Source organism: Ipomoea nil, unplaced genomic scaffold (assembly GCF_001879475.1).
Source record: "Ipomoea nil cultivar Tokyo-kokei standard unplaced genomic scaffold, Asagao_1.1 scaffold1509, whole genome shotgun sequence".
In the NCBI taxonomy this organism is placed as follows: domain Eukaryota; kingdom Viridiplantae; phylum Streptophyta; class Magnoliopsida; order Solanales; family Convolvulaceae; genus Ipomoea; species Ipomoea nil.
In genome coordinates this window covers 1-25,958 of record NW_017617937.1, presented here as the reverse complement: position 1 = coordinate 25,958, position 25,958 = coordinate 1, and the positions used below count along the sequence as shown (strand labels likewise).

At 36.3% G+C, this 25,958-nt stretch overlaps 4 protein-coding genes across 8 annotated transcripts; 1 reads left to right on the top strand and 3 right to left on the bottom strand.

Annotated features, from left to right (window-relative positions):
- Positions 1-747: 747 nt before the first annotated feature.
- On the bottom strand, positions 748-19,974 carry LOC109189039 (probable calcium-binding protein CML45). Its single transcript, XM_019339738.1, has 3 exons — positions 19,964-19,974; positions 13,959-13,965; positions 748-1,480 (listed from the first exon to the last, which is right to left on the bottom strand). Exon 3 carries the CDS (start codon positions 1,463-1,465, stop codon positions 902-904), a length of 564 nt encoding a protein of 187 aa, XP_019195283.1. The 5' UTR covers positions 1,466-1,480; positions 13,959-13,965; positions 19,964-19,974; the 3' UTR covers positions 748-901.
- Positions 4,922-8,893, bottom strand: LOC109189035 (cyclic dof factor 1-like). Of its 5 annotated transcripts, none has more exons than XM_019339732.1 (4): positions 8,413-8,893; positions 5,577-8,169; positions 5,405-5,466; positions 4,922-5,325 (listed from the first exon to the last, which is right to left on the bottom strand). In XM_019339732.1, the coding sequence occupies exons 1-2, from the start codon at positions 8,602-8,604 to the stop codon at positions 6,895-6,897; spliced, it is 1,467 nt and encodes a 488-aa protein (XP_019195277.1). In that variant the 5' UTR covers positions 8,605-8,893; the 3' UTR covers positions 4,922-5,325; positions 5,405-5,466; positions 5,577-6,894. The 5 variants fall into 5 exon arrangements, with proteins under 5 accessions (XP_019195277.1, XP_019195278.1, XP_019195280.1 ...); XM_019339733.1 differs by having other exon boundaries at positions 5,405-5,769; positions 6,428-8,169; XM_019339735.1 differs by having other exon boundaries at positions 5,405-6,574; positions 6,699-8,169.
- On the bottom strand, positions 11,461-12,153 carry LOC109188820 (probable E3 ubiquitin-protein ligase RHC1A). Its single transcript, XM_019339457.1, has one exon. It carries the CDS (start codon positions 12,151-12,153, stop codon positions 11,461-11,463), a length of 693 nt encoding a protein of 230 aa, XP_019195002.1.
- Positions 19,975-21,399: 1,425 nt separating the features above from the next.
- On the top strand, positions 21,400-23,664 carry LOC109188819 (aquaporin NIP2-1-like). The gene is made up of 3 exons (XM_019339456.1): positions 21,400-21,762; positions 21,896-22,120; positions 23,452-23,664. The coding sequence occupies exons 1-3, from the start codon at positions 21,637-21,639 to the stop codon at positions 23,662-23,664; spliced, it is 564 nt and encodes a 187-aa protein (XP_019195001.1). The 5' UTR covers positions 21,400-21,636.
- Positions 23,665-25,958: the final 2,294 nt, after the last annotated feature.

The window sequence follows — 25,958 nt, the reverse complement described above, 5'->3', positions numbered from 1 at the left end:
TGTTCCATTCTGCCGGAGAGAGCAAACTCTACCATCGACCAGAGTCTATTTTGTATTGTGGACTCTATTCCAAAAATAATCTTCAGAGTCTGTACTTACAGGACATATTTTGTATACATAATAAACTAACTAAAGACACATCAAATTTGTAAAGAAGTTAAGTTCATCTAAAGAATTCAACTTCAAATTTGTGAAACAGTCTTCGAATTAAGTTTCCTGTAGTATTGCTAGGGAAGTTGTTTCTGTGTGACTGTAAGGAATGTTTGACCATTCCATCAATCTTTATTGTAACCGTTTCAGCCTATAATTAATGAATTACCTTCTTTATTTTCAAAAATAAAAAACAAAAAAAATAAAGACACATCACATATACATAAACTATTAATTGCGAGTACAAAATATGTTAATTGCATACACATAACATGTTAACCAACATCTTATGTGTCTGCGGCTAACATATTCTGTACCTGCAGTTAACCATTTATGTGTCTGTAATTAATAGTTATCATATATGTTATGTGTCTGTAATTAACATGTTATGTGTCTTCAATTTATTTACCTGTACAAAAATTGTTAACTGCAAGTATATAATGTGTTAACTGCAGACACAAATTTTAAATCAGAATTCACAATGCAATACAAATTTGGTTCATGGTATAACAATGGGTGGGAGAGTGGTTGGTACCAGCCCAAATTCAAAAGTAATAGTCCAACATCATCAGAAGCTATATAGTGCAACTCAACACAAAAATAAATTAAAGATGCATAGAAGAAATCAACGGAATTAATAAAGATTTAGGGATTAATTAATGAAAACCATTGATAACAGTTAGTGATTGCTTTCTTTAATTTGGTTTTTACAGCTGATAGATGATGATTAGTATCTGTTAGTGAATTGAATTCAAATAAGCTTTGAGAATTCATGGAAATCTATCTTTCCATCGCCATTTTCATCGAACGCTCTGATCATATCTCTGCACCTCTGCACCTCCGACCCTTCCTTCATTCCCAGAAGGCACAGAACTCTCTGCAACTCCCTCTCATCAATAAACCCATCTCCGTTCTCATCGAAAACGTCGAAAGCACCTTTAACCTCGTCATCCATGGCGACAACCTCCTCGTCCTCTCCGAACAGGCCCGACAGGTCTTCCGAGTCGAACCGCTCCTGAAGCTTTGCAGCTCCGGAGTGGCAAAAAATCCCCAGCCTGCCGAAAACCATCTCCACTTCTTCTCTGCTCACGCTGCCATCGTTGATAATCCTCCTCGCAGACGGCTCAAAATCTTGAATTTTGTTCTGGGTCTCCTGGTTCGATTCCATGGCCGCTAGTAAAAAGCTGAAAGCTTTTCTCCCCCAATCGAAGACTATGTAGAGCAGGATGAAGACGACCAGGCCATGGATTGGGAGAGGGACTGGAACTGCGGACAGAGAAGTTAAAGATAGCTTCTTGATGGGGCTGGAAGACATGGCGGATTAGTGAAGCTTTAATTTCGCTGTGGGTTGGAAGAGAAGATTGGCATGCAGAATTGCAGATTATTAGAGGGCTAATAGGACTGGGTTTTTTCTTGATTTGATGATCAAGGGGGATGGGGGGTTTTATATATGCAGGAGATCGAGGAAGATGGGGTTTGACTGGTTAATTATATTGGGTTGAAAGGTAAGATGATGAGGAAAGTGGTTGAAGGGTGGGAAGAAACTGATCTGAGGAAGAAGCATGGGAAGTTTCTGAATCTGCCTGCCTGTTTGTCTGTTAGTGTTTAGTATATTTTATGTTGTATTTTTCATGACTGTTTTTTAAGAAAAAAAAAAAAAAGAGGAAGGAGGAGTGAAGTTTCTTGGAATGTGGTATTGGGAGGTTGAAAGCTGCCCGGTTTAGACGAGTCTAATTGCTTGACCAAATTTGATTTGGTAAGACAAATATGAAATGGAAATTAAGAATATTACTCCTATGGTAGTATGGTCCAATCTCTTCATAAAGGACCAGATTTGGTATAACAAATATTCTCTTATGTTCAATGCTGTGGTTAGAAGACTTTTCTTAAAGTTTCAAATCAACCTCGGCCCCAAAGTCATTTCCGCATTCACAAAGTGTAATGTTATGGTTTGTAGGCTATTATATATGAGAGATATTTTGTTGGTGTACATGCACTTTTGAATAGTGGATACGAGTTTGTTCGTCATCTAAAAAAAGATTAATGATATTTTTTTTTTTATGATGAGGAAAATCTGCAGCCACTATCCTAGGGTATGCACGGGATAAATCTTGCCTTATAACTATAGTCAAGAAAAGAGCACAATGAACTAAACCATGAGAAAGAGTTTGGGCTCAATTTTACTACGTCTCCATGAGATGAACGGAGTCACCAACGAAGTTTTAAGGGTTTCAGGTTCGACTGATAGCCTAAAAAATGAGTTGGCACTTAGTCTTACCATGTCTCCTTGAAAAAGGAGTTGACAACGAAGTTATAAGGGTTTTAAGGTTCAACTAGTATGCTGAAAAAGGAGTTAGCACTCAGTCTTACTGTGCCTTCACGAAAAAAGAGTCGGTGCTCAATCTTAACGCACCTCATTGAAAAAGGAGCCAGTGCTCAATCTTACCACACCTCCACGAAAAAGGAGTTGGTGCTCAGTTTTACTACACCTCATCAAAAAAGGACTTAGCGCTCAGTCTTACCGCGCTTTCTTGAAAAACAGTCGGCAACAAAGTTATAAGGGTTTGAGGTTTGATTGGTAGCCTGAAAAAGGTGTAGGTGCTCAGTGTTACTGCACCTCCTTAAAAAGGAGTCGATAACAAAGTTATACGGGTTTAAGATTCGACTGGTATCTTGAAAAAGGAGTCGATGCTTAGTATTACCGCGCCTCCTTGAAAAAGGAATCAACAATGAAGTTATACGAGTTTAAGGTTCGGTTGGTAGCCTAAAAAGAGGATTCGACGCTCGGTCTTACGACACCTCATTGGAAAAGGGGTTGGCAACAAACATATATATAAGGATCTAAAGGGGGACCGAAGATGCGAAATGGCCTGAGTTCGAGTAGCCGCCAATGAGATCACTTTCATGTGCTGTCAGCCCGGTGATCCATTGGAAAGTGAGGGACAAGATGATGGATCGATAGTAGGCATACCCAATCGAGGAAATCATGCAGGGAGTCGGACTGGGGAATCAGCCAGCTAGCAAGTCAGGAGAACGTTGCGGGACTGCTAAGCGCGGAAAGATATTTGAAAGATAGTTGGAAGATTCATTTTCATATACTCTCAAATTCTCCCTTCGGAAAAACATTGTAGAGGATTTGATTATTATTGGCTGACAATAAAAACACTAATATTCTTTTTGTACGGTTGTGTTGACCCATCAAAAATCTACCTCATAGTCATAAAAGTAACATACCCTTTTATAGTTTTCTTATTGCCGATCTTGTAGGACTCGGCGTCATGCTATTTGGTTCTTTTATATTTTTTCTGTTTCCTTTTTACTGTATTAAAAAAATATTTATAGATTAAAAAAACGGTGGAATTGATAATCAAAGAATATGATAAAAATGTTATTATAATGGATGAAGGTTGCAGTGGAATTAATCCCGTTGGAAAATGTCTAACTTCATCCCCACTTTTTCCCGTAGGAAAAAAGAAAGAAAATGTTTAGTCCAAGTAAAGTGCCCAATTTCGGCATTCAAAAAAAAAAAAAAAAAAAAAAAAAGTGCCCAATTTCTACGACTTCTCTATTCAAATTTTGCAGGAAAGTGGGGAAAGTTCAATCCAAAATATACTCCGGCTCTGTTTCGCAGCTTATTTAGGAGCTTATAGCTTATTTTAAGCTACTAATAAGCTATAAGTTTTACTTGATAATGTTCCTAAAATAAGCTCATAGCTTAAAATAAGAGCGCTACTTAAGGTAGCGTTTTAAAATAAACTACTAGCTTCCTAACATTTTTTACCATCATTGTCCTTATTATTTTAAAAAAAATGACATCATTTACCCTTCCCAATTAAATTCATTTTCTCTTTTCCTTTATCAACTTTCACGACAATCATCATCATTATCATGGGATGAAGGAGATTTGCAACAATATTGCTACTTCATTATGGGATGCTAGATCATGATTATGCTAATAGTATTATTTCAAAATGTTTTTTTTTTTTGAAAAAAAAAATATTAAATTTTAATATGTAAACAAACTACTTTAAATTTTTTTGAAGATGTCAATTTCAATCTTTTTACATTTATTAGCTTATCAAAAAGCTAATGCAACAATATTTTCAATCTTTTTACATTTATTAGCTTATCAAAAAGCTAATGCAACAATATTGCTACTTCATTATGGGATGCTAGATCACGATTATGCTAATAGTATTATTTCAAAATGTTATTTTTTTTTTGAAAAAAAAAATATTAAATTTTAATATGTAAACAAACTACTTTAAATTTTTTGAAGATGTCAATTTCAATCTTTTTACATTTATCAGCTTATCAAAAAGCTAATTTTACCAAACACTTTCAATTATAACAGCTAGCTTAACAGCTCTTCAGTTTTCAACTCCTAGCTTATAGCTTTTCAGCTTTCAGATCCTTTTCAGCTCCGAGCTTATAGCTTTTCAGTTACGTTTGCCAAACAAAGCCTCCATTCAAAACTATTTTCACATTCATTAAAGTATCTTAATAACACGCTTGTCAACTATTCATGCTCCCACGGAACAACTCTAACTAAGTTAATTGCCTAGATAACAATAAAGTTTCAAATTTGACTCTCAATTTGAGTCGATAGTTATGAACAACTTAGATTGATTTACTACCTACACTGATTTATTATTGACATTCTTAGTTAAGCTAAATTTGTTATTGATATCAATAAGTTATGAACAATCTAAACTCGTCTTCTCTTACCTTAAGAGATTTGATCTCTAATGGTAAAAAAAATGTGTGGAAATACATGAAATAAGAAAGATTTATTGTTGGGCCTTGTGGGCTTGGTTCATTTGGGTACAACAACTGAAAGTTTTATTCTTTACAAGACATCAAAATGTAGGCAAGTAATTCTTGACCTTACAGATCTGGAACATGTTCACCATCTCATCCTTCACACTTAACATAAACATGTCTGTCTATTCAGTTGCAGACTGCAAATTACAGACCAGAAACAAAACAGTAACTCTTTATCAGACAACAAGGTACGACTATACGAGTCTTGGGAATGGTTTAGTATTGCAGTGATGGCGGTGATGCCAAAGGAGGAGACGAAGGAGGAGGAGGAGGAGAAAGAAGAGCAGGTTGGGAGTGGACGTTCGGCCCAGTTTGCTCATAATCTCTCTGATAAACTACTACCCATTTCTCCTGCATTCCCATTCAAAAGATTAAAGCTTTTCCTGTAATGTAGAATTCACAAGAAGCAGATATATGGCAAAAGAAAAACCTGAAATGAAACAGCAGCAGAGTTTGCATGGTGCAATGGCCCCATCAGCTTCCTTCCAAATCCTAACGCAAATGGTAAACAGAGGTATAATATACTAAGATCTGTTCCTTAATAAGCAAACTGCAATTACTGTCAAAATCGAAAAATGGAAGAAGACGAAGAAGAGAATTACCAGGAGAGAAAGAGATCATAAGAAAAGCTGCCACGAAAAGAACCCAAAGCATAAAGGGTCTCCCCATGAATGATTTTCTTGGAATTCTTGGAAGTGGGCGAGAGGTTACTTTACTTGGCTTTTGTAAACTTCTGGGAAGTACAGACCACAGAGTTGTGGTTTCTGGTGTGCTTTCCCAAGAACTAATGCATGTCTATAACAAATCAGATCAGGGTTCTTTCTTCCAATAATTTACACATTAAAAAAATCCGGGATTAAATTTGGCCGGTTGATGGGGATTTCTTTAATCAAACTGAGATTACACTGTAAGTCTGTAACCTTTCTATCTGCCCCATCAGAATATTAGGAAAGACAGAGGTGGAAGTGCTTATTAAACAGCTAAAATATCTAACAACAGGCTGGACAGCTTACAGACACACTCAAATATCATATTTTTTTAGCAAGAAAAGCAACAACTATTTATGAAACTGTTGACTTTTAGTTTCCAATCCCAATGTTACATACAATATTGCCTCTTCGTGTGTATGTTTAGTTATATTACTCCTACGGGTTTATAAAATAAGTTTTCTGATCCATACTCAAAGCTCAAAGTAGGTTCCATGTTACGCCAGAAGAAGCTAATAAAGCAGGCATTAATTTCATACTAAGGCAAAACTTTTCTGATGTGTTGAGTAACAAAATCACAATGTTTAGCTTGATATCAAACATGTCTCTATGAAAGGTGCATCTTAAGCTACTATACATTGCCGGTGATACCTGTTTTTAGTTCAAATTTGTTCGATCAATGTTTCTTGTATCTAAAAAATAATGTTTTTTCCTAGATAAATAGAAGTCAAATTGAACCATTTTACCGTGATAAAACCTTCATTGTGGCTCCTGCAACCTCGGGCATCCTCCAGTTGCTGCCAACAAGCCAATCCTCTGCTCATCTGGGAGTATATATGGCAAATGAATATGTTGCAAGAGACCATGCAGTGAAACCTTTTTGATTATATCCCCTAAATAATTTAGCCAGATGTAGTCTTGGAATAAACATGTTTTTACTATGAGCCATAGCTCTCGGGATCTCAAATACGAATATATACATGTGCTAGAAGAGCAAGAACCTAGCAAACCGCCTACCTATGGAACAGAACCTCTCCTTTCTCAGAACAAAAAGTTGGAAATCCGCATCTAGTTGTCTGATCATTGAGAAAACTTTATATGATCGTAAAGTCATAACCCAAGATTGCTCGCTGATTAGAATTCTCTTGCAAGAATGATCAGCCACGAGGAATTGCCACTGCAATTAGCATATTGCTAAGTCGAGGTTCCCTGCTTATGAGCTCTCATGGAAGTTCAATGACCTGGATAATGCAGCTGGATTGGCTTCTAATAATACTCTACAGTTCTTTGAAGCATGACTGTTCTCGTCATCCTTCATCTTGAAGGCCTTAAAAGCGCCACCCCTAATCGAATCAACTCTATCGTGTTGTATTCCCAGCGTTGCCCATATGGAACTCTTTGCAGCATCTTCTGGATCATCAAACCGCAAAGTTTTAGGAACCCACAGACACTTCTCTGGATTACTATCTTTGGGTGGCTGTGGCTCCCCTTCCTTGTTGTTGTCATCCCTTGAGTGCTTCCCTAAGGTTGGAGAATTAGGGCCAGAAGACGTGTGGTGTTGGGGCGCAACAGGTCTGCTCACCCAAGGGGCATTCCAAGAGCATGGAATGGTATAACCCAAATACATTGCCGGGGGGTAAAATGGCATGGGAAAGCCAGGAGAAAAGCAACCGGGTGGAGGAACTGCAGAGCTCCACTGAACAGCACTGGATGGATATGGCCAAGGAGGAGCTTGAAAGCACGGTAACTGAGGAGCGAAGCCATGGTAGTTCTGTTTCAGCATGTCTGGCAACCCATTTTTGCAAACATCATCCTTTGTACTTGCAGCAGTGACTGATGAGGAACCACTTGAATGGTCAGCTCCATTATCCCCAGCTCCATATGAAACCTGGATTCCTAACTCTACTGGCTTGTAAAACCCATTTAGCGAGCCATTCCCTGCAGTTTTCTCTGCAATGTTCAATTCTGAGGCCACGGAATCAGAGGCCAACGTAAGAACCTTGCCATTGGCCTTAAGAGCATGGTGTTGGATTCTCTCGGGATGATCTACACAAGCATTCTGAAACGACTTCACAGCATTCAAATGATAATGAGCAGCCGAGTTCTTGGTTTTTCTTCGGCCAGCACCAACAGGCAAGTTCCTCGTCATCCCACCCGACGTCCAATATCTCTGGCATTTCTTGCAGAAATGGCGAGGCTGGTTCGTGTTGTAGTTGTTGAAATAACAGAACTTGGTGTCCATACTGTCACATCTAGGACATGGAAGTATCTTGTCTGGTTTTTTCAGAGTCTTATCTTTCCCATTACTCATTTTCCCCTCTTCTTCATCAGTTGTTGAAATTTCAGTTGATCCACAATCTTCATCAACATGTGGTGCTTTTAAGCCATCCCTAATTTCATCTACAGTCTGATCCATTATCCCTTCCCCTTCCATTAACACTGTTCCTTCATCCTCTTTACTTTCATCCATCCTCTCTCCATTTTCATTCTGTTTTCATAACAAAATTTAGCACGAATCAGATCTAGGGCATGAACCAATCTTCACTATCAGTATCAAGACAACAGGATAACAATTATAATTATAATCAATCTAAATATGCTGTTTCTTCAATTTCAAAACCTAGACAGGATAGCCCCAGATTAAGATGAACAGTGCAGAAATCAGAAAAAGCAAGACCAACCCAGAGTTATGAATTTAGTTTCATGTAAATGGTGAATCAAAAGATGAAACCTTTTGCTGTTGTTCATCCTCTCCGGGCTCAGCTTCTGAACAAGAACTATCTTTAGCCAAGGAATTGGCTTCTGAAGCTGCTCCGCCGGGGTCGACATCCATCTCCGTCGGCGGCGGCGGCGGCGGAGCATCCGGGAACTGGATAGTCATCCCGAACAGCTTTATCGTCGGGTCCTTGGTCGGTTCCGGCATTACAGTTGCTGAAAACTGAGAAATCAGAATCACAGCAAAAGGGCGAAAAAGCAAAGAGTATAATAATCCGATGATTTGGGTTTTGTGTCAAGGAGATCTGAGGGAATTATATGGAGTTAAAGAAGAAGAAACAGGTGGGCAGGGAAAGAAAGACACGTCAGAGAGGAAAAGGGATTGTGAGCCACAAATTTCTATGTGGCCTTGAGATCTTCTCATAACCCTCTTGCTATTTCTTGATTCTCTATAAAGTTATCGTCTTTTTGTGATGAGTCAGCACCGCCTTTATTACCTTTTTTTCCTCGAATCCCTTGGCGTCTACTTACTGTACTACATTTATACACCATCACCGACCTCTACATAAAGCCGCCAAACTTTATCTTTTCTCTTTCTTTCTTTCAATCGCTCGCTGCCATTCATTTTTCTTCTCTCTCTCTCCTGAGGTTGTGGACGCAAATGCAGCGAGCCACCAAACCTTGGACAACACGAATGGAAGCGTGTACAGCCCGCAAAAAACCCACCCGCGCGATTGACTGCTCACCTCTTTTGTCCCACGTTACAACAACGTTAACACCCATGATGCCATCGAATTCGAATGGAGCGAGCGAACGGCTGTGCTTCAATTCGCCTGTTTAGACCCCCCGCCCTGGCCCCTGGGTGTTCTTTAGCGCTAAAAAGGGCTTTACCTTTTAACTTTTAATAATGGAGGATGATTGATTGTTGGGTTTAGGCATGAGCGTAGCAATCATTTTTCTTCTTTAACAATATACACCCAAAACCAAAAAAAAAAAAACTGGATTTTGTTATATTAAAAGTGGAATAAGGGTTAAACAGGCTATCTAACTGCACACGATAATGCAATTAGGTCATTAAATGGAAAAAACTAAACAATTAGGTCCCTAAACTAACAAATTTCAAACAATTCTTCCAGGTTTCCAACAGGTCATTCCCTCTCATATTAATTATTTTTTAAAAAATAAATTTTAAAAAATAATTATTTATAATTTTTTTTTTATAAAAAAAAACTCCGGCCGGAGACAACCGTCTCGTCCAGTTTCTTCGTCTCCATGGCCGGACACGAAGAAACTCTTCCACTTGGAGACGAAGGGTTTCTTCGTCTCCAGCCATGGAGACAAAGAAGGTGGGCCATGGAGACGATGAAACCTTCTTCGTCTCCAGGAGACGAAGAAACCCTTCGTCTCCACTAATGGAGACGAAGAGTTTCTTCGTCTCCGGCCATGGAGATGAAGAGTTTCTTCGTCTCCGGCAGTGTATACGAAGAGTGTAGACGAAGAAATCGGCCGGTCCTATTTTTTTTCTTTTTTTATTTAAATTTAAATAATTAATTTTAAATGCTACTAGTTCTTTAACTAGGACTATGTGGTCTAATGGTACACGAGTTGGACTTCCATTTGAAAGGTTGTAAGTTTGAGCCTCAGTGGAGGTGTTATTAGCTCTTTGTGTTTCAGTAGGTTGAGAATGTATATGAACAGATATTACAATGTAATAGAGCTAGTAGCATTCAAAAAAAAAAAATAGTTAATTTTAAAAAATAATTTATTTTGAAGGAAGACCTGTTGAAAACCTTCAAATTGAAAGTATTGTTTGAAATTAGTTAGTTTAGGGACCCAATTGTTGGCTTTTTAGATTCAGTGGCCTAATTGAATTATTGGGTGCAGTTGAATAGCCTATTTGACCCTTATTCCTATAAAAGTTGTTTGGGATTTCTATAGTACTGACTTGCACCAGGGCCGGATTTTAGGCTGTGCAAGCTGGGCTACCGCACAGGGCCCCCAATTTTAGAGGGGCCCCAAATTTTAGAGGTTCAATATTTAATTTTTACCTAGCTAGTTTAAAAATAAAAATTAAAAAGTTTTCAATTAAACTTTAAAGGTTTCATGAAGAGATGGTAAGAATGTGTATTTATTGTATTTTAACTTGGAGGTCAAAGGTTCGAAACTTGCATGTATTAGTTTTAAAAATTATGATTTTGGTAGGGCCACATTTATTTACTAGAACAGGGCCACCAAAACTTAAAATACGGCCCTGACTTGCACATGTGTTTCGTGCCCTAGTGTAATATATGATAGTATTTTGCACTAAGTACAATCCACACTTATTTAGTATTTTAAGTTGTGTATGTAATTTTTTTCCGTAGATGACAACCTGTTACTGTATTTTTTAAGGCTAAGGTTAATGAGGCATTGGTAGTTAAAGTGTTTAGAAGTTTATGAGGGCTTGTCAGGGCAATTAGTTAATTTTGACAAATCTAGTACGAGTATCTGTTTTTGCAGGAATACAAGAGAGGAGGATAAGGAGGAAGTGGTGCGTATTTTGGCCTTTTGGGAGTGGCGTAGGCGGAGGATTATGGAAAAATATTTGGGTAATCATATAGGTGCCTAGAACAATAGATTACTGTCTCTGATGAGGTTTTACTGAAAAGTGTTGCTGAGGCTATGCCCATGTTTGCTATTTTGTGAAGGGTGAAGGGTTGGAGAGAAAAATGAACAGATTCTAGTGGGATGGTAGGGGTGCAACTAGAAGATTGGCAAAGTAGGGCTGGAGACTTTTGACTAACCCAAATTCACTAGTATCTTGTATTTTTTTAGGCTAGCTATGGCTCTTATTTGGATGCACAATCCCAATTTCTGTTGGAGAAGCATTTTTTAGGCTAAGTCTGTGGTTAATGTATAATAAAAAATAAAATTTATTCTTTCAATAAAGTACTACGGAGTATATAATTTTAAATAAATTTCATTAAATTCGTACATCATTATCTATCTAATAATATTATAGATATTAATTAAAATTAATATAGTACCTAAACTTGCTTTACAGATTAACTAAAAAAAAGTGGTTTTATCGACCGTCAATTTCCATAGCCACTTCGGAGTCTTCACTGCCAGGATTTTCTTGATTAGTATCTTCTCCTTGCATTTCAAAATCGGAATCGGAATCGGAATCGGAGTCGGAATTTCTCCGGCCACCGTTCCTGAAGAAGACGTGAAACACCATAGCCGCCCTTTCTCGCCGCTCTGTGCCACCGTCACGGCGAGCTTCGTTCTCCACTTCACCTAATTCATCCGCGGGATTATCACTTTCTTTCCTAACTTCCTCTCCTTCTTCCGCGGGCATCTTGTACCGGCAAAGCGGGCAAGATCCGTGGATCTGCAACCACTTATCAATGCAATCTGGATGATACCGGTGATTACACGGCATCGCCTTCGCCTCGCCGCCCAATTCAAACTCCGCCAGGCAGATAGCGCAATCGATCCCGTCTTCGCCGACTTTCACGACCGGCATCGCCTCTATCGACGCCTTCGACGCCGGCAAATGCCCCTCCTTCCCGTCCGCCGCGCCCTCAATAAAGGTGATCGAGCCCGTCCTCGCGTTCACGATCACCGTCACGTCGCGCTGGCGCGGAGACGGAGGAGACGCGGCGGCGAAGTTGAGGATGATCGGGAGGATCATCGATCTGGCGCCTGCTCTGGTCATCTCCTCTAACGACGGCGCCGATGCTTCCGGAGGCACGTCGGAATCTGATGAAGCCATCCAGGAATCGATCGTCGGAAAGCTAAATCTTTGCCGATGAGCTTTGGGAAGAGAAGACAGGAAATGGAGAGATGATGATGGAAGAATGTATAACAGATTATAGTATTGTGTTTAGCATGATATTTTGAGTTTAGACTGGTCAAACATCGTAAACACACCGTAATCCTTACGTTGATGACAACAAGAGTTTTTATTATTGATCAGTGTTTACAAAATATAAAAAGGGATATATTTGTAGGCATACAAAAGATAATTTAGCTGATGTGGTAAACATAGATTTATAACAATATATGAGAAGGAGGAACCAGATTGGTAAAAGTGGAGTTATAATAATATACGGAGATTGAATGAGAGATTGAGAACGATAAAATTAATAACATATAGAGTTCTAATCCGTCCCTTCTTTAAAAAGAACACTAAATTTGTCTTTGAGATGATCGAATCTAGCAATGATGAGTGCTTTGGTGGAGATGTTTATAAGTCGGTCAGTTATAGTGATGTAGTTCACTTGTAGTTTATTTGATATTACTTTGTCATGAACAAAGTAGTAGTCTACTTTTACATATGTAGTTCAGGTATGAAAAACAAGATTTGCACATATACATAGCACTAAGATTGTCACACCAAAGTCAAGGTGATTTTTCTACTGTGAGTCCAAGCTCACGAATGAGAGCAACTAACCATGTTACTTCTACTAAGACATATGTTATGATTTTGTATTCTACTTATGTTGAGGATCTAGCCATTATCTATTGCTTGCGACAAGCGCAAGAGATTAAATTTTTACCAATGAAGACAACAAAACAAATATTGGATTTTTGGTCATCAGGGCAACCGCCAAATTATAGTCCAAGAAAGTAGGGATGGCAATGTGCCCCGTCCCCGTTGGGGAACCTCGCCCCCGTTGAGGACGGGAACGGGGACGGGGAAAAAATTTGGGGATCGGGGACGGGGACGGGGAGTTTGTGAAATTCCCCGGCGGGGACGGGGACGGGGACGGGGATACCCCTCCCCGCCCCGCCCCGTCCCCGAATAATATATATATATATATATATATATATATATATATATATATATATATATATATATATATATATATATATATATATATATAGTTTTAGGAATTAGAAATTAGATATAGATTATTAGAATTTCTTTTTGTCTGTGGCTAATATAGTGTACTTTGATTTAAACATAATTAGTTAATTACATAAAACAATGTTGTATACTGTGTATATTGAATATTACATAGAATATAATGTATGTAATTAAACATAATTGTATAAAGCATTGTGTACTGTGTATAGAATATATGTATTTAAATTCTGAACATAATTACAAAAGCATTGCTATACTAATACTGTGTATATATTCAAATATATTATATATTATTGAATATTGAATTTTTCTTTTATAGATTTCAATTTTTTTTTTTAAATTGTACTATGGGTTGATCGGGGATGGGGATTCCCCGTCCCCGCCAAATTCCCCGTGGGGACGGGGATGGAAAATTTTTTCAAATTCCCGCCGGGGATGGGGACGAGGACGGGGACGGGGTTGGGGTGGCGGGGACGGGGACGGGGAGTATACTCCCCGCCCCCGCCCCGCCCCGTTGCCATCCCTACGAGAAAGCATGGATATCATCAGAGTCAAATTTTGTAAAACGCAATCCATAGTCTAAAGTTGCTTTGACATACCTTTGGACTCGTTTGAGTGCCACCCAATGATCAATGTTTGGAGATTTCATGAACTAGCAAAGTTTGTTGACTGCAAAGGAAAGATCCAAACGAGTGATGGTTGGGTACTAAAGCTCTCCAACGAGATTACGGTACTGTGTAGGATTTTTATATGATTAACTTGTGGTTGTTGCACTAACTTAATATTAACTGAAATTCGTGTTGAGATTCGTCGACCCTACGGGATACGTGCGTTGTGGGGGCGCAACAACAGTACTCCAGCGTGCGTGCGTTACGAGGGCGCAACAACAGTACGGGCGCACCGGAGCAGGCAGACGGCTGAGATGTAACTCACCAACAAATTCCGGACTGAAAGACTGCAGAAGCACAACACCCCACAGCCTCGAACCAACATCATCACAATGAACCTGCACAGCAGCAGACTCTGCAAAAGGAAACACAATCTTATCAAACCGCACATGATGGCAAATAAAGATCCATATAACGATACCCACGAAATTGACTCAAGATATAACCCAGAAAAACACACGGACCATATCAAAAGTCCATTTTATGCTTATTATAAGGCTTTACTGTGGGCACTAGAATTAGGCTAGATGACCACTTAACTAATTGTGTCGATGTGAAGAAAATGCCAAATGGAGATGGAAATGAGGACACAATGAATATTTTAGGAGTGATCTAATGATCTAAAGTGATTTTTCCTCTATAAAATTCTTAATACATAAAATGCACAAACTTAGCACATACTTATTGTTTAAATTGTTTTTTTTTTTTAATTATTTAGTAAAAGTAGAGTTACAATAATATATAGAGATGGAATAAGAATCCCAAAGCTGATAAACTATCGTTCTAATAAATTTAACAGGCACAACTATCATGTCACATGTCAGCACATACGTATGTAAATCAAAATCAAAGCCAATTTGGCCATAACAGACTAAGTGGATAAAATATAATTATTGTATAAAAAATTACGAATTTAATTCTTGTCAACACTTTTTCAGTTGAGTCCGTCATACTAAGTATTCTCAGTACAAATTTTTTAATCACACTTTCGTATGCTTTTCACCTCATTTTTAAGAGGTTAAAAAGTATTGATAAAATTATTTTCTTAGGCTTTGTTGACATTTTGCAATGTAAATTCTTCTTACCCCCTCCTAATGTTTTCTGTCTTGAACTCCATTCATGATAAGACTTATAATTATTGAGTGCCAGAATTGATTGTCCCCACTTATTTTTAATAAAAAAAGTAAAGTAATCAATCAAACAACGTAATTATTGAGTGCCAGAATTGATTGTCTCCACTTATTTTTAATAAAAAAAGTAAAGTAACCAATCAAACAACAAAAATTATGAAGATAAAATTTTTATGGATCAATAGCATTACTCTTAATGGGATTACCGAAATTGTGACTTGGTTTGGACTTTGGATGATAAAATTATGTAAGTTGACCAATTATTATTCCATGAACCACGGTCCGCATAACCATGTGAAAGATAAATAAAATATATATATATTAATATAATAAATATACATTATTTATATACTGAATATACATTATTTTAGTGCTAAACATATATTATTTTATATACTATCAAATAATTTATATTCAATAAATAAATAATATACGGAGTACCTCATTTTATTTATTATCCACATAAAAATTTGTTGCAGGCTGACCAATTGGGCTTAATACTTCATAGGCTTCAATTTGGATCTATTATCTATGCAAGTTGTAAGGGATAGTTATGCTATGCATCCGTATGCACCATGCATGGTGCATACAGATGTCAAAACGACGTCGTTTTATTAAAAAATGTGTGTCTTCCCTTTAAAAAAAATTCAGGTTCGATTCCCAGCAACAACATTATATTGTTCATTCATTCTGAAATTTTAGTTCATAGATTATGGAATTATAGTTCATTGATTATGGAATTATAGTTCATCGATTATGGAATTGTAGTTCATCGATTCTGAAATTTTAGTTTATAGATTATGGAATTTTAGTTCATTCATTCTGGAATTTTTAGTTCATAGATTAGATTATGGAATTATAGTTCATCGATTATGGAATTTTAGTTTATATGTTGTTGCTGGGAATCGAACTTGATTTTTTTTTAAGGGGAGACGCGCGTTTTATTAAAAGGACGTCGTTTTTGCATCCGTATGCACCATGCATGGTGCATACGGATGCACAACATAATTTGCCAGTTGTAAGATCCTAATCCTAAAAGTAAAATTAGGCAAATTATGATGTGCATCCGTATGCACCATGCATGGTGCATACGGATGCAAAAACGACGTCGTTTTATTAAAAACGCGCGTCTCCCCTTAAAAAAAAATTCAGGTTCGATTCCCAGCAACAACAAATGAACTAAAATTCCATAATCGATGAACTATAATTCCACAATCTATGAACTAAAATTTCATAATCTAATCTATGAACTAAAAATTCCAGAATGAATGAACTAAAATTCCAGAATCTATGAACTAAAATTTCAGAATGGATGAACTACAATTCCATAATCGATGAACTATAATTCCAAAATCAATGAACTAAAATTCCATAATCTATGAACTAAAATTCCATAATGAATTATCAACATAATGCCGTTGCTGGGAATCAAACCTGATTTTTTTTTTAAAGGGGAGACGCGCATTTTTAATAAAACGACGTCGTTTTTGCATCCGTATGCACCACGCATGGTGCATACGGATGCACAGCATAACTACTCGTAAAATTATGCACTTAAAAATATTATTTGGGTCGAAATTATTTGAAAAATGACATTTTTCATCTTTGAGTTATGCATAAAGTGTAGATTAAATTTCAAACATATATTTATGTTAAATACTTCCAAAAGGCTGAACCCCAACCCTACGCAAATTATGCTGTGCAACCGAATGCACCTTGCAAGGTGCATACGGTTGCAAAACAGCGCCGTTTTAGTTAAAAAAACGCGCGTCCTACTTAAAGAAGAAATCAGGTTCGATTCCCGGCAATAGCATTTTTATATATCCAGAAATTCATAACTATATAACCACAATTTCATAACTATATATCCACAGTGAATGAATGAAGTAAAAATCCACAATGAATGAATGAATGAAGTAAAAATCCACAATGAATGAATGAATGAAGTAAAATCCACTATGAATGAACTAAATATCCACAATATATGATTGAACTAAATATCCACAATGAATGAACTAAATATCCATAAATTCATAACTATATAACCACAATTTCATAACTATATATCCACAATAATGCTATTGCTGAGAGTCGAACCTGATTTTTTTTTAAGTGGGACGCGCGTTTTTAATCAAAACGACGTCGTTTTGAACCGTATGCACCATGCGCATGGTACATTCGGTTGCACAACATAACTATTGCCAACCCTAAGGGCCCCCCACACCCCGGCCCGTCAGAACATTTGGGAGGAAATCATGGTGTAGTTTATCTAATTATCTATGTAAATAATACGTTAAGTCTATGGTTAATATGTTCCGACCATATATTAACACTAATCCCATAGTGTAGTTTATCTAATTATCTATGCGATTCATCGATTATTAATACACAATAACAAATTTAAATATTATATATTTCGAAATAATAATGTTAAGTTTCCTTTGTAATAAAAAAAATTATCTATATATAATTAATGAAATATCACTAACCGTCCACTGGTGACAAGTTGGAGTTAATTTATTAGCAATGTAAATTAAATGGAATTTCACCGGCCGTCCACTGGTGACAAGTTGGAGTTAAATTAGCAATGTATATATAATATTCATAGTAAAATTTTGCATTTAATATTGTACTATTATGCTATATGACATGTTTTATAATAAATGCACCGAGTACATAACAAAAAACCATACATTATATTATCATACCTTCTTATATTAGCATATATATCATTAGTTCATTACTATCCACCGGCAACAAGCTAACTGCCAATCACGATAAATTCGTCAATTCACTGGTGCACAGGTGTTCAAAAATATCAGAGCTCATTTTGGTAATCCCTTGTTCTCAAAAAGTTGAATCTTCGATCCAATCCTAGGCTCGACAGATTATATGAGAGGATGTAAATCATGATAACTCAGCTGAACACAACAGAACATCTGGGAGGATGTAAATCATGGTAACTCGAAGTCCGGTCACTTTGGGAGGTTGCTCTCAGAGTGCCGCTGGTGAGACTCGATACCGAATTATTGTTCCCAAACTTCACTCATGTAACCAATTGAGATGTCTATACAGGCGTCCATAGAAAAAACATACTTCTACATGTTATGTAATTCAAATTCTTTAAAAAAGTTGAGTTATATTTATATTAGCGTAAAAATAAATATTTTTCTAATATCAAACAAATGCTACTTCAAAGTAATCCCAAACATTTCAATTTTTTCCAATTCAATTAGTACACTTTGAAAATTAATTTCACAATTACCTAGTATTCATTTTCAACATATAATATATCAAATTCATCATTTTTGACTAGGTAAATCCAAATCGACTTTGACTTAACCTGACCTGAAATTCAAGTGGAACTCACTCATATTAATATTTCAAAACGACCACTGAAAATGTCAATTTATACATGATACAGAATATTACTCGGAGTATGCGAAGTGTATCCCGTGTGTATGTCTCGAGAGTGCAGTGTATATAAAGTGTATCAACAATAGAGTAGTAGAGAGAAGATTGAGCAAAATGGACTTCTTTTATTAAATGTTTAGAGAGAGAGTAGAGACTAGGAAGGAAGAGGAACCCCTAAAATGAAGGGCTAATGCCCTTTATATAGGCACAAGTACATATGAGTTTGACTTTAATCTGTTGATTTTGACCATGACCCCGACTCGACTACAAAACGAGAGCACGGACGTACATGGAGGTCAAAACTGAGATATATTCCCTATCAATAATACTAATTTTTTTTTTTACTATGAACATCCTTGGTGACAAGGATATGATGCTTAAAGTGAATATTTTAACAAGACCAAATATTATAATCATTAATCAGATCGAATGCAACATTACTATAACTATTAAAATACTATTGGAATGAATAATTAAGGCACTTAGCAGTCCCTCATGAGTCATGTTTCACTAAACTGTAATGAGTAACAATGAACTAATTAATCAAATAGTACAGACGTACAGTTTATGTCTTCTCCTAGCTAATAAAATTGAAACACACACATGCATGACATAAAATAACTTTTAAGCGTTGCATTTTGTTTGAAATATATATATATATATATATATATATATATATATATATATATATATATATATAATACGGACCAAATGCAGATATATAATGTGCTTAGGTGCAAACGTGGGGTGAGATGAGAGTCATTGATCTTGTTAAGATCAACGTCTAGAATTAACAAGGATTAAAAAACGCGTACGGTGATTAAAAAAAATGCGGTGGCAATTTGGTCTTTTTGCGTTTATGTCAAACTTAAGGTGCGTGATTTTCCTTCTTAAGGTGCATGGTTTATGTGTTGTGTGCTTAAGGTGCGTCAGTTGTTAAAACTTAAGGTGCGTCAGTCTAAAGCTATAGGTTCGTGGTTTTCCTTTTTAAGGTGCGTAATTTTCCTTCTTAAGATGAGTGGTATTTGTGCTTAAGGTGCGTTAGTTGTTGAAACTTAAGGTGCGTTGGCCTAAAGTTTTAGGTGTGTGGCTTTCCTTCTTAAGGTGTGCCATTTTTTTTTTTTTTTTTTTTTTTTGCTGTCTTAAAATACAACCACTATCCTTTTGCAATCATGTTTCAGCAATCAGTTAATGGAAGTAAAAATGTATGTTTTAATTTATTGCTTATGAGTGGCCAGCTCTGGTGGTGTTAGATATATTAAATATAATATATTTAATATAATATATATTAAATATAATATATCTATAATATATATATAATATATATTTGAGAAGAGAGAGAGAGGGAGAATTGAATTCACTTGATTGATATTTGAAAAAGATTGATACACAGCCTTTTTATAGTAAAGGAGAAATAATAATAAAGCTAAAAATTAGGAATGTATGCTCCATGTACTCCACATACACTAAGCCACATACTGCATACACACCACCCACTACTTAATTTAATTAACAAACTAATTAACTCTTGGTTTAACAATTATAATAATAATATTATTATAACAGGTGGTGATGTCTTCTTAAAATCAATTTTGTAAAGATTTACCTTACCATCAATTAGTTCGTAAACATACACCACAACTCGTAGGCTTTTGATATCCATGAGAACAAAACTGAGGTTAACATCATAAGTAACACTGTTGTGAGCGCCAGTTACAAATTCTGAGTTTATAACAACGCTATTTTTTTCATTGATTTGAGCCGTTGATCTAGATTAGATCAACGACTTAAATCTAACCACATCTTTCACACCAAAAATTTGGACAAAATCATACCTGCAAGATAACATCAATAAAGATTATTGTGCCTAATCAAACCTTTGTGCCTAATTAAACCTTTCAGAAAACTTTTAAAAATAACTCATTATTATCATTGAAAAAAAAAAAAAACTCGTCATTATCATTTAATCAATGACATAATTATATTCTTTATGAATATGTGTGATTTAACAAGTCCAATCCAACCCCATAACCTCTGGAATAGTTTTAAGTGATAATAACAAGGGTCTCTCCTGCCAAGCATATTGTACTCAGATGGCATGTAGTGACTTTTCTCATGTGGAAGATCATGAGATCGAGTTTAAGTGGAGACGTTGTTGACTTGATAAGGTCATGAGATTGAGTTTAAGTGGAGGCGTTGTTGACTCACTGTTGGAAGGCCGTGACTCTGTGTGCAACATAATAGCCATTAGCATGTTATATATATATATATATATATATATATATATATATATATATATATAAACAACATAATATAAGTATGAAAAAATCTAAAATGTGAATCCGTATAATACTATGAAAAATACTTTGTTTTCCAAAATATCTGATACAACACGACACAATATTTATCAACACCTTAGAACTTCCCATTAAATATATAATATATAAAATATACTATGTATTATAAGAATATTAATACTATATAAACACCCACTTTTTACTGCCTACTAATGTATAGCATGCATCCTCCGATTGACTTAGGAAAAGAAATCTAGCCCGCAGAAGGTAAGCTCACAAGTTTAATAAGCAGTATAAGTGAGTAAATTCCTTATGCATATTAACATTTGGCCTTGTCTGTTGAATCATTAACTTATTTTAATTTACATTTTCAAAAATACTCTGTCGAGCTAAGGTGTGGAAGGCATTGGAGTTGGGAATTCAACTATTGTTTTAGGGCAAGGAAAAGTAAATATCTAACACAATTTTTATTATATTTATTTTATTTTATTCTTCTCATAAAATTTAAACATTTGATAAGAGTTTTATATATTCTTCATTTATCCATTTGCCTAATAAAAGAATAGTTTAGCGTCAATTATAAGTCTTCACTATTCCCTCATTGATGTCCGACCTGGATCAGGACGTGAAAGACTATAGAGTCCACATGTGTATATAATACAAACCACTTGTTCGATACCCGGCCAGAACATACACTATATTTATGTATGATTAGTTAGTTATAATTTAGTTCATGTGGCCTGGGAAAACAAATTAAAGCAGCTTCAATTCAGTTGCTACCTTAGTCCCCAACTACCTGTTTTTCGCTAGTTTTTTTCAGTATCGTTAGATTATATTTTGATCTAATAGTTAAGTCATAGAGGCAGGCTGGGAATAATGGAGAATGAAGACGGAAAGGGTAACAACGTTAACGGGCTTGTCTCCGTTGAAAACCCGAAATCACAGAGCCGCCTTGGGCGGTTGTTTCAACGGCAATGCTACCCGCCGCACTTTCTCAACAAGGTTAGTTTGATCCATGCATGATCGTCTTGCATGCGACGGTGAAATCCTGTCGGAAAATCCTTAAAAGTTCTGTTGATGTTGGAGCTAGAATGAATGTTCTTTTCTCGATGTAATTGAGGTTTTTTTTTTGCAGGTGGTTGCGGAGGTCATAGCGACGTATTTGTTGGTGTTTGTGACGGCGGGATCGGCGGCCATTAGCGCCAGCGACGCGCACAGAGTGTCGCAGCTAGGAGCGTCCGTGGCCGGTGGCCTCATCGTGACGGTGATGATATATGCCGTCGGACACATCTCCGGCGCGCACATGAACCCCGCCGTCACCTTTGCCTTCGCCGCCTTCCGACATTTTCCATGGCGACAGGTCACTCTTTCCTCATCATCACCGCCTACTTCGTTCTATAATTCTTCTCTCCCTCAATTAAATTCCTCTCATTTTTTATATTTAATTTGTCATATATTCTCGTTGAATTCAAAGAAGTATTACTATGTGTTTTGTAATTAAGTAAAACATTAAAAGCCTTTTGAACTTGTGGTCTAGTGACACGTAGTGACTCTTCCAAATGAGAAGTGATGAGTTTGATCTCTAGTGAAGGCGGTATTAACTTTTTTATGTTTTAGTAAGTTGGGAAAGTAGTTATGAGATAAACGACTAACAGTCACTACCGAAAATACTCCATTCTTATGCAATAGCTCACAAATTAATATGCAAGAGAGAGTATTGAATAAAGCGCAAATTATGCCAAGAGAGAATATTGAATAAAGTTATGAATTTGTTTAAAATGATTGTTGGATAAAGAAACTTTAGAAGCAATAGTAAAAAGATGAAAAAAAAAAATATATGTATATATAAAAGTGGAATCATTCCACTATTTAAGTGACATGAATTAAATACCACCCGAATATCCACCCCAACCCATGTTGTGTCATAGGCAGTGGTCGGGTAGGTGAGGCAAATGTTATAACTTATACAGATATGCACATGTCAATGGAATTGATTGACATATAACTTCCCTCGTTATTTGGTAAATGTACCATTTATTTTTCACTTTTTAGTTATCTACTTATCAAGAAAAATGAATAAATATTCCCGTTAATAAATAGTTATGTGTTGAGCATATGTACATTTAATGTTCAACTATCAAATTGTTGAAGGAGAACACATAGTTCAATAGATTATACGTTCGAACTTATCTCATACCAATGAAACATATATATCCTTCAATAGTGGAGGACATATTATATTGCAACTTTAGTGGCAGGCCATATATATTATATTGCAACTTTGTACAATAATGGAGACATTTTTTAATAGTGTGTTGAGAGGCATGGCATACTATCCATGAATTATTGTGTTTGTGGTGGTCATTAATGATAAGGGAGGGCATGGCCATTAATTATTATCTATAGTCATAAACTTTTGGTGATGAGTATTGAGTAGAGGTAGTTCATATGTATTTATCAAAATCCAGACACAATCAATAAATTCTAACAATGACCCCAGAACAGGGACATAACAACGTAACAGGTGTTTTTCGTGTTAATGGCCATGGCCGTAGTGTTTGTTACCATAAAGGAACACAATTTATTTTAATTCCCTATTTTCTATTTTCTGCATAATGTTCATTTTATGTACTTAATTGTGGTTTTAATTTGTTCAATAATGGTAGCTGAAAATGGCATATTAATTTATAGGTACCATTCTATGCGGCGGCACAGGTGACCGGAGCAACATCGGCGGCGTTCACTCTCCGTGTAATCTTAAACCCCATTAGACGTATCGGCACGACAACGCCGTCGGGGAACAACTATGTTCAAGCCCTAATCACGGAAATCGTTGTCACGTTTTCTATGATGTTTGTCACCTCCGCTGTCGCCACAGACACCAAAGCTGTAAGACATCTCTAAGCTTTTAGCTGAACGAAACACATTATTTTTTTAACTGAATTTTCAGGTCGTCACAGACACTAAACCTATAAGACATTTCTAAGCTTTTAGCTGAGACGAAACACATTTCTTTAACTGAATTTTCTCGATCATGTCATAGATCGGGAGCTGGCTGGCATTGCAGTGGGTTCGGCCGTGTGCATTACTTCAATCTTTGCTGGTAATTACAGAACCCGAAATCCCGTAAACTTGACTAGATTAGTTTTATCTGAAACTCGTTATGAACAGGCGATATCGGGGGATCGATGAACCCAGCAAGGACCATAGGGCCTGCAATAGCAAGCAACGATTATAAGGGCATATGGATCTACATTGTCGGACCTGTTTGCGGGACGCTGCTGGGGGCATGGTGCTATAGCTTTATCCGCCTCACAGACAAGCCACCCACGCCGTCCAACCGCAACATTTGCCGTCTTTCCAGTTGCGGAGAATGAAGAACGACAACGTTGAACACACGGCGGCTGATGTTCGGGATCCCCTCAATGCTCTGTGATCTATGGTTTCTTGGTTATCTATATATGTAACCAGGCCAGAAACCAAAGCTTCTTGGATGTAAATCTGATGACCATCCATTATGTGTTTAATTTGTACCTAATAAATATGAAATGTTCTGGTTGTACTATACAGTTATTATGTTTATATAAACGACTATGGGTGGATTATTTTTATTCTATCACATAGATACCAAGTTGAATGATGTGTTTTGTTTCTATTAATAATGTTAAATTAATAATTGAACTGAACATTTATAATTTATATATTACATTATGTACAAACCAAAAATAATCGGATTTGTCCTTCTCATCCTATGCTAAAAGCTCTCAATTTAATGCACTTTCTCGAAGTGTTCTACTTTCTATTTGGTTTGTCAAGTGCATAATTTGTGTGTTTAAAATCGTTGTGAAGCTTCAACACCCTTAAATACTTTGAGAAAAACAAAAAATTAATAGGCAAGAATATTTTGAGCGAGAATTAATTGTGTCATATACTTTACCCCCAATTGTTATATCGTGGAACAAAGTCCACAGTGCACTGTAGACCCTGGTCCAATATACATAATTTGACTTTATAATGTACAGAATTCATGTTCATAATGTACAAAATTTATATTCATAATACATATACACATAAATATCATAATGAACATGAATTCTGTGTATTATGAACATGAATTCTGTACATTATAAATATGAATTATATGTATTATGTTAAGTGTTTATGTGTCTTTATTATATCGTTTTATGTGTATTATAAATATAAATTCTGTAAATTATGAACATGAATTTCTATACATTATAAAATTAAATTATGTGTATTGGAGCAGGATCCACAGTATGCGCCATGCATGGCGCATACGAATGCAAAAACGACGTCGTTTTGCATCAAAACGCGCATCCTACTTAAAAAAAATCAATTTCGATTCCCAAAAACAACATTATGTTATTCATTTTGTAATTCATTCATTCTGGATTTTTAGTTATAAAATTCTGGATGTATAGTTATGCATTCTGGATGTATAGTTATGCAATTCTGGATGTGTAGTTATGAAGTTATGGATGTGTAGTTATGTAATTCTGGATTTATAGTTATGAAGTTATGAATGTGTAGTTATGAAGTTATGGATATGTAGTTATGCAATTCAGGATTTATAGTTATGAAGTTATAGATGTGTAGTTATGCAATTCTGGATTTATAGTTATGAAATTATAGATGTGATAAAATTATGGATGTGTAGTTATGCAATTTTGAATTATTATTTTTTAAGTTAGACGTCAAAACGACGTCGTTTTTACATATGGTGCATACGGATGCACATCATAACGATTGCAATATATATTGCGCTTTACCCCTATTTGGACTGGTCCAAAAAACTATGGGACTGGATCGCCATCCTGTATTCCTGTTAATGAACCCAAAGCCCAAAGTAGGATTTAACAATCATTATGAGTTGGACCCGTGTCCAGCATGCGGGCTGTTATGCCATGGAACCGTGTTCACATGGTTGGTGAACACGGTTCCATACGACACCGTTTAGAGTGAGTGGGACTAACGGTGCCCGTAAGTGGCACCGTTAACTCCACCACTCACATTTTTTTTTTTTTAAATTAAACGCACCATAGCATTTCCGCTTCTCCACTACGCCATTTCACTTCCTCTCCAAGCAACCTCCATCGCTCTGCTCTCTGGAACACCACTCTCGAGCTCTCTTCTATCGCTTCATCTTCCCCAGCCATTTCCTTCGATCACTCTCAAAC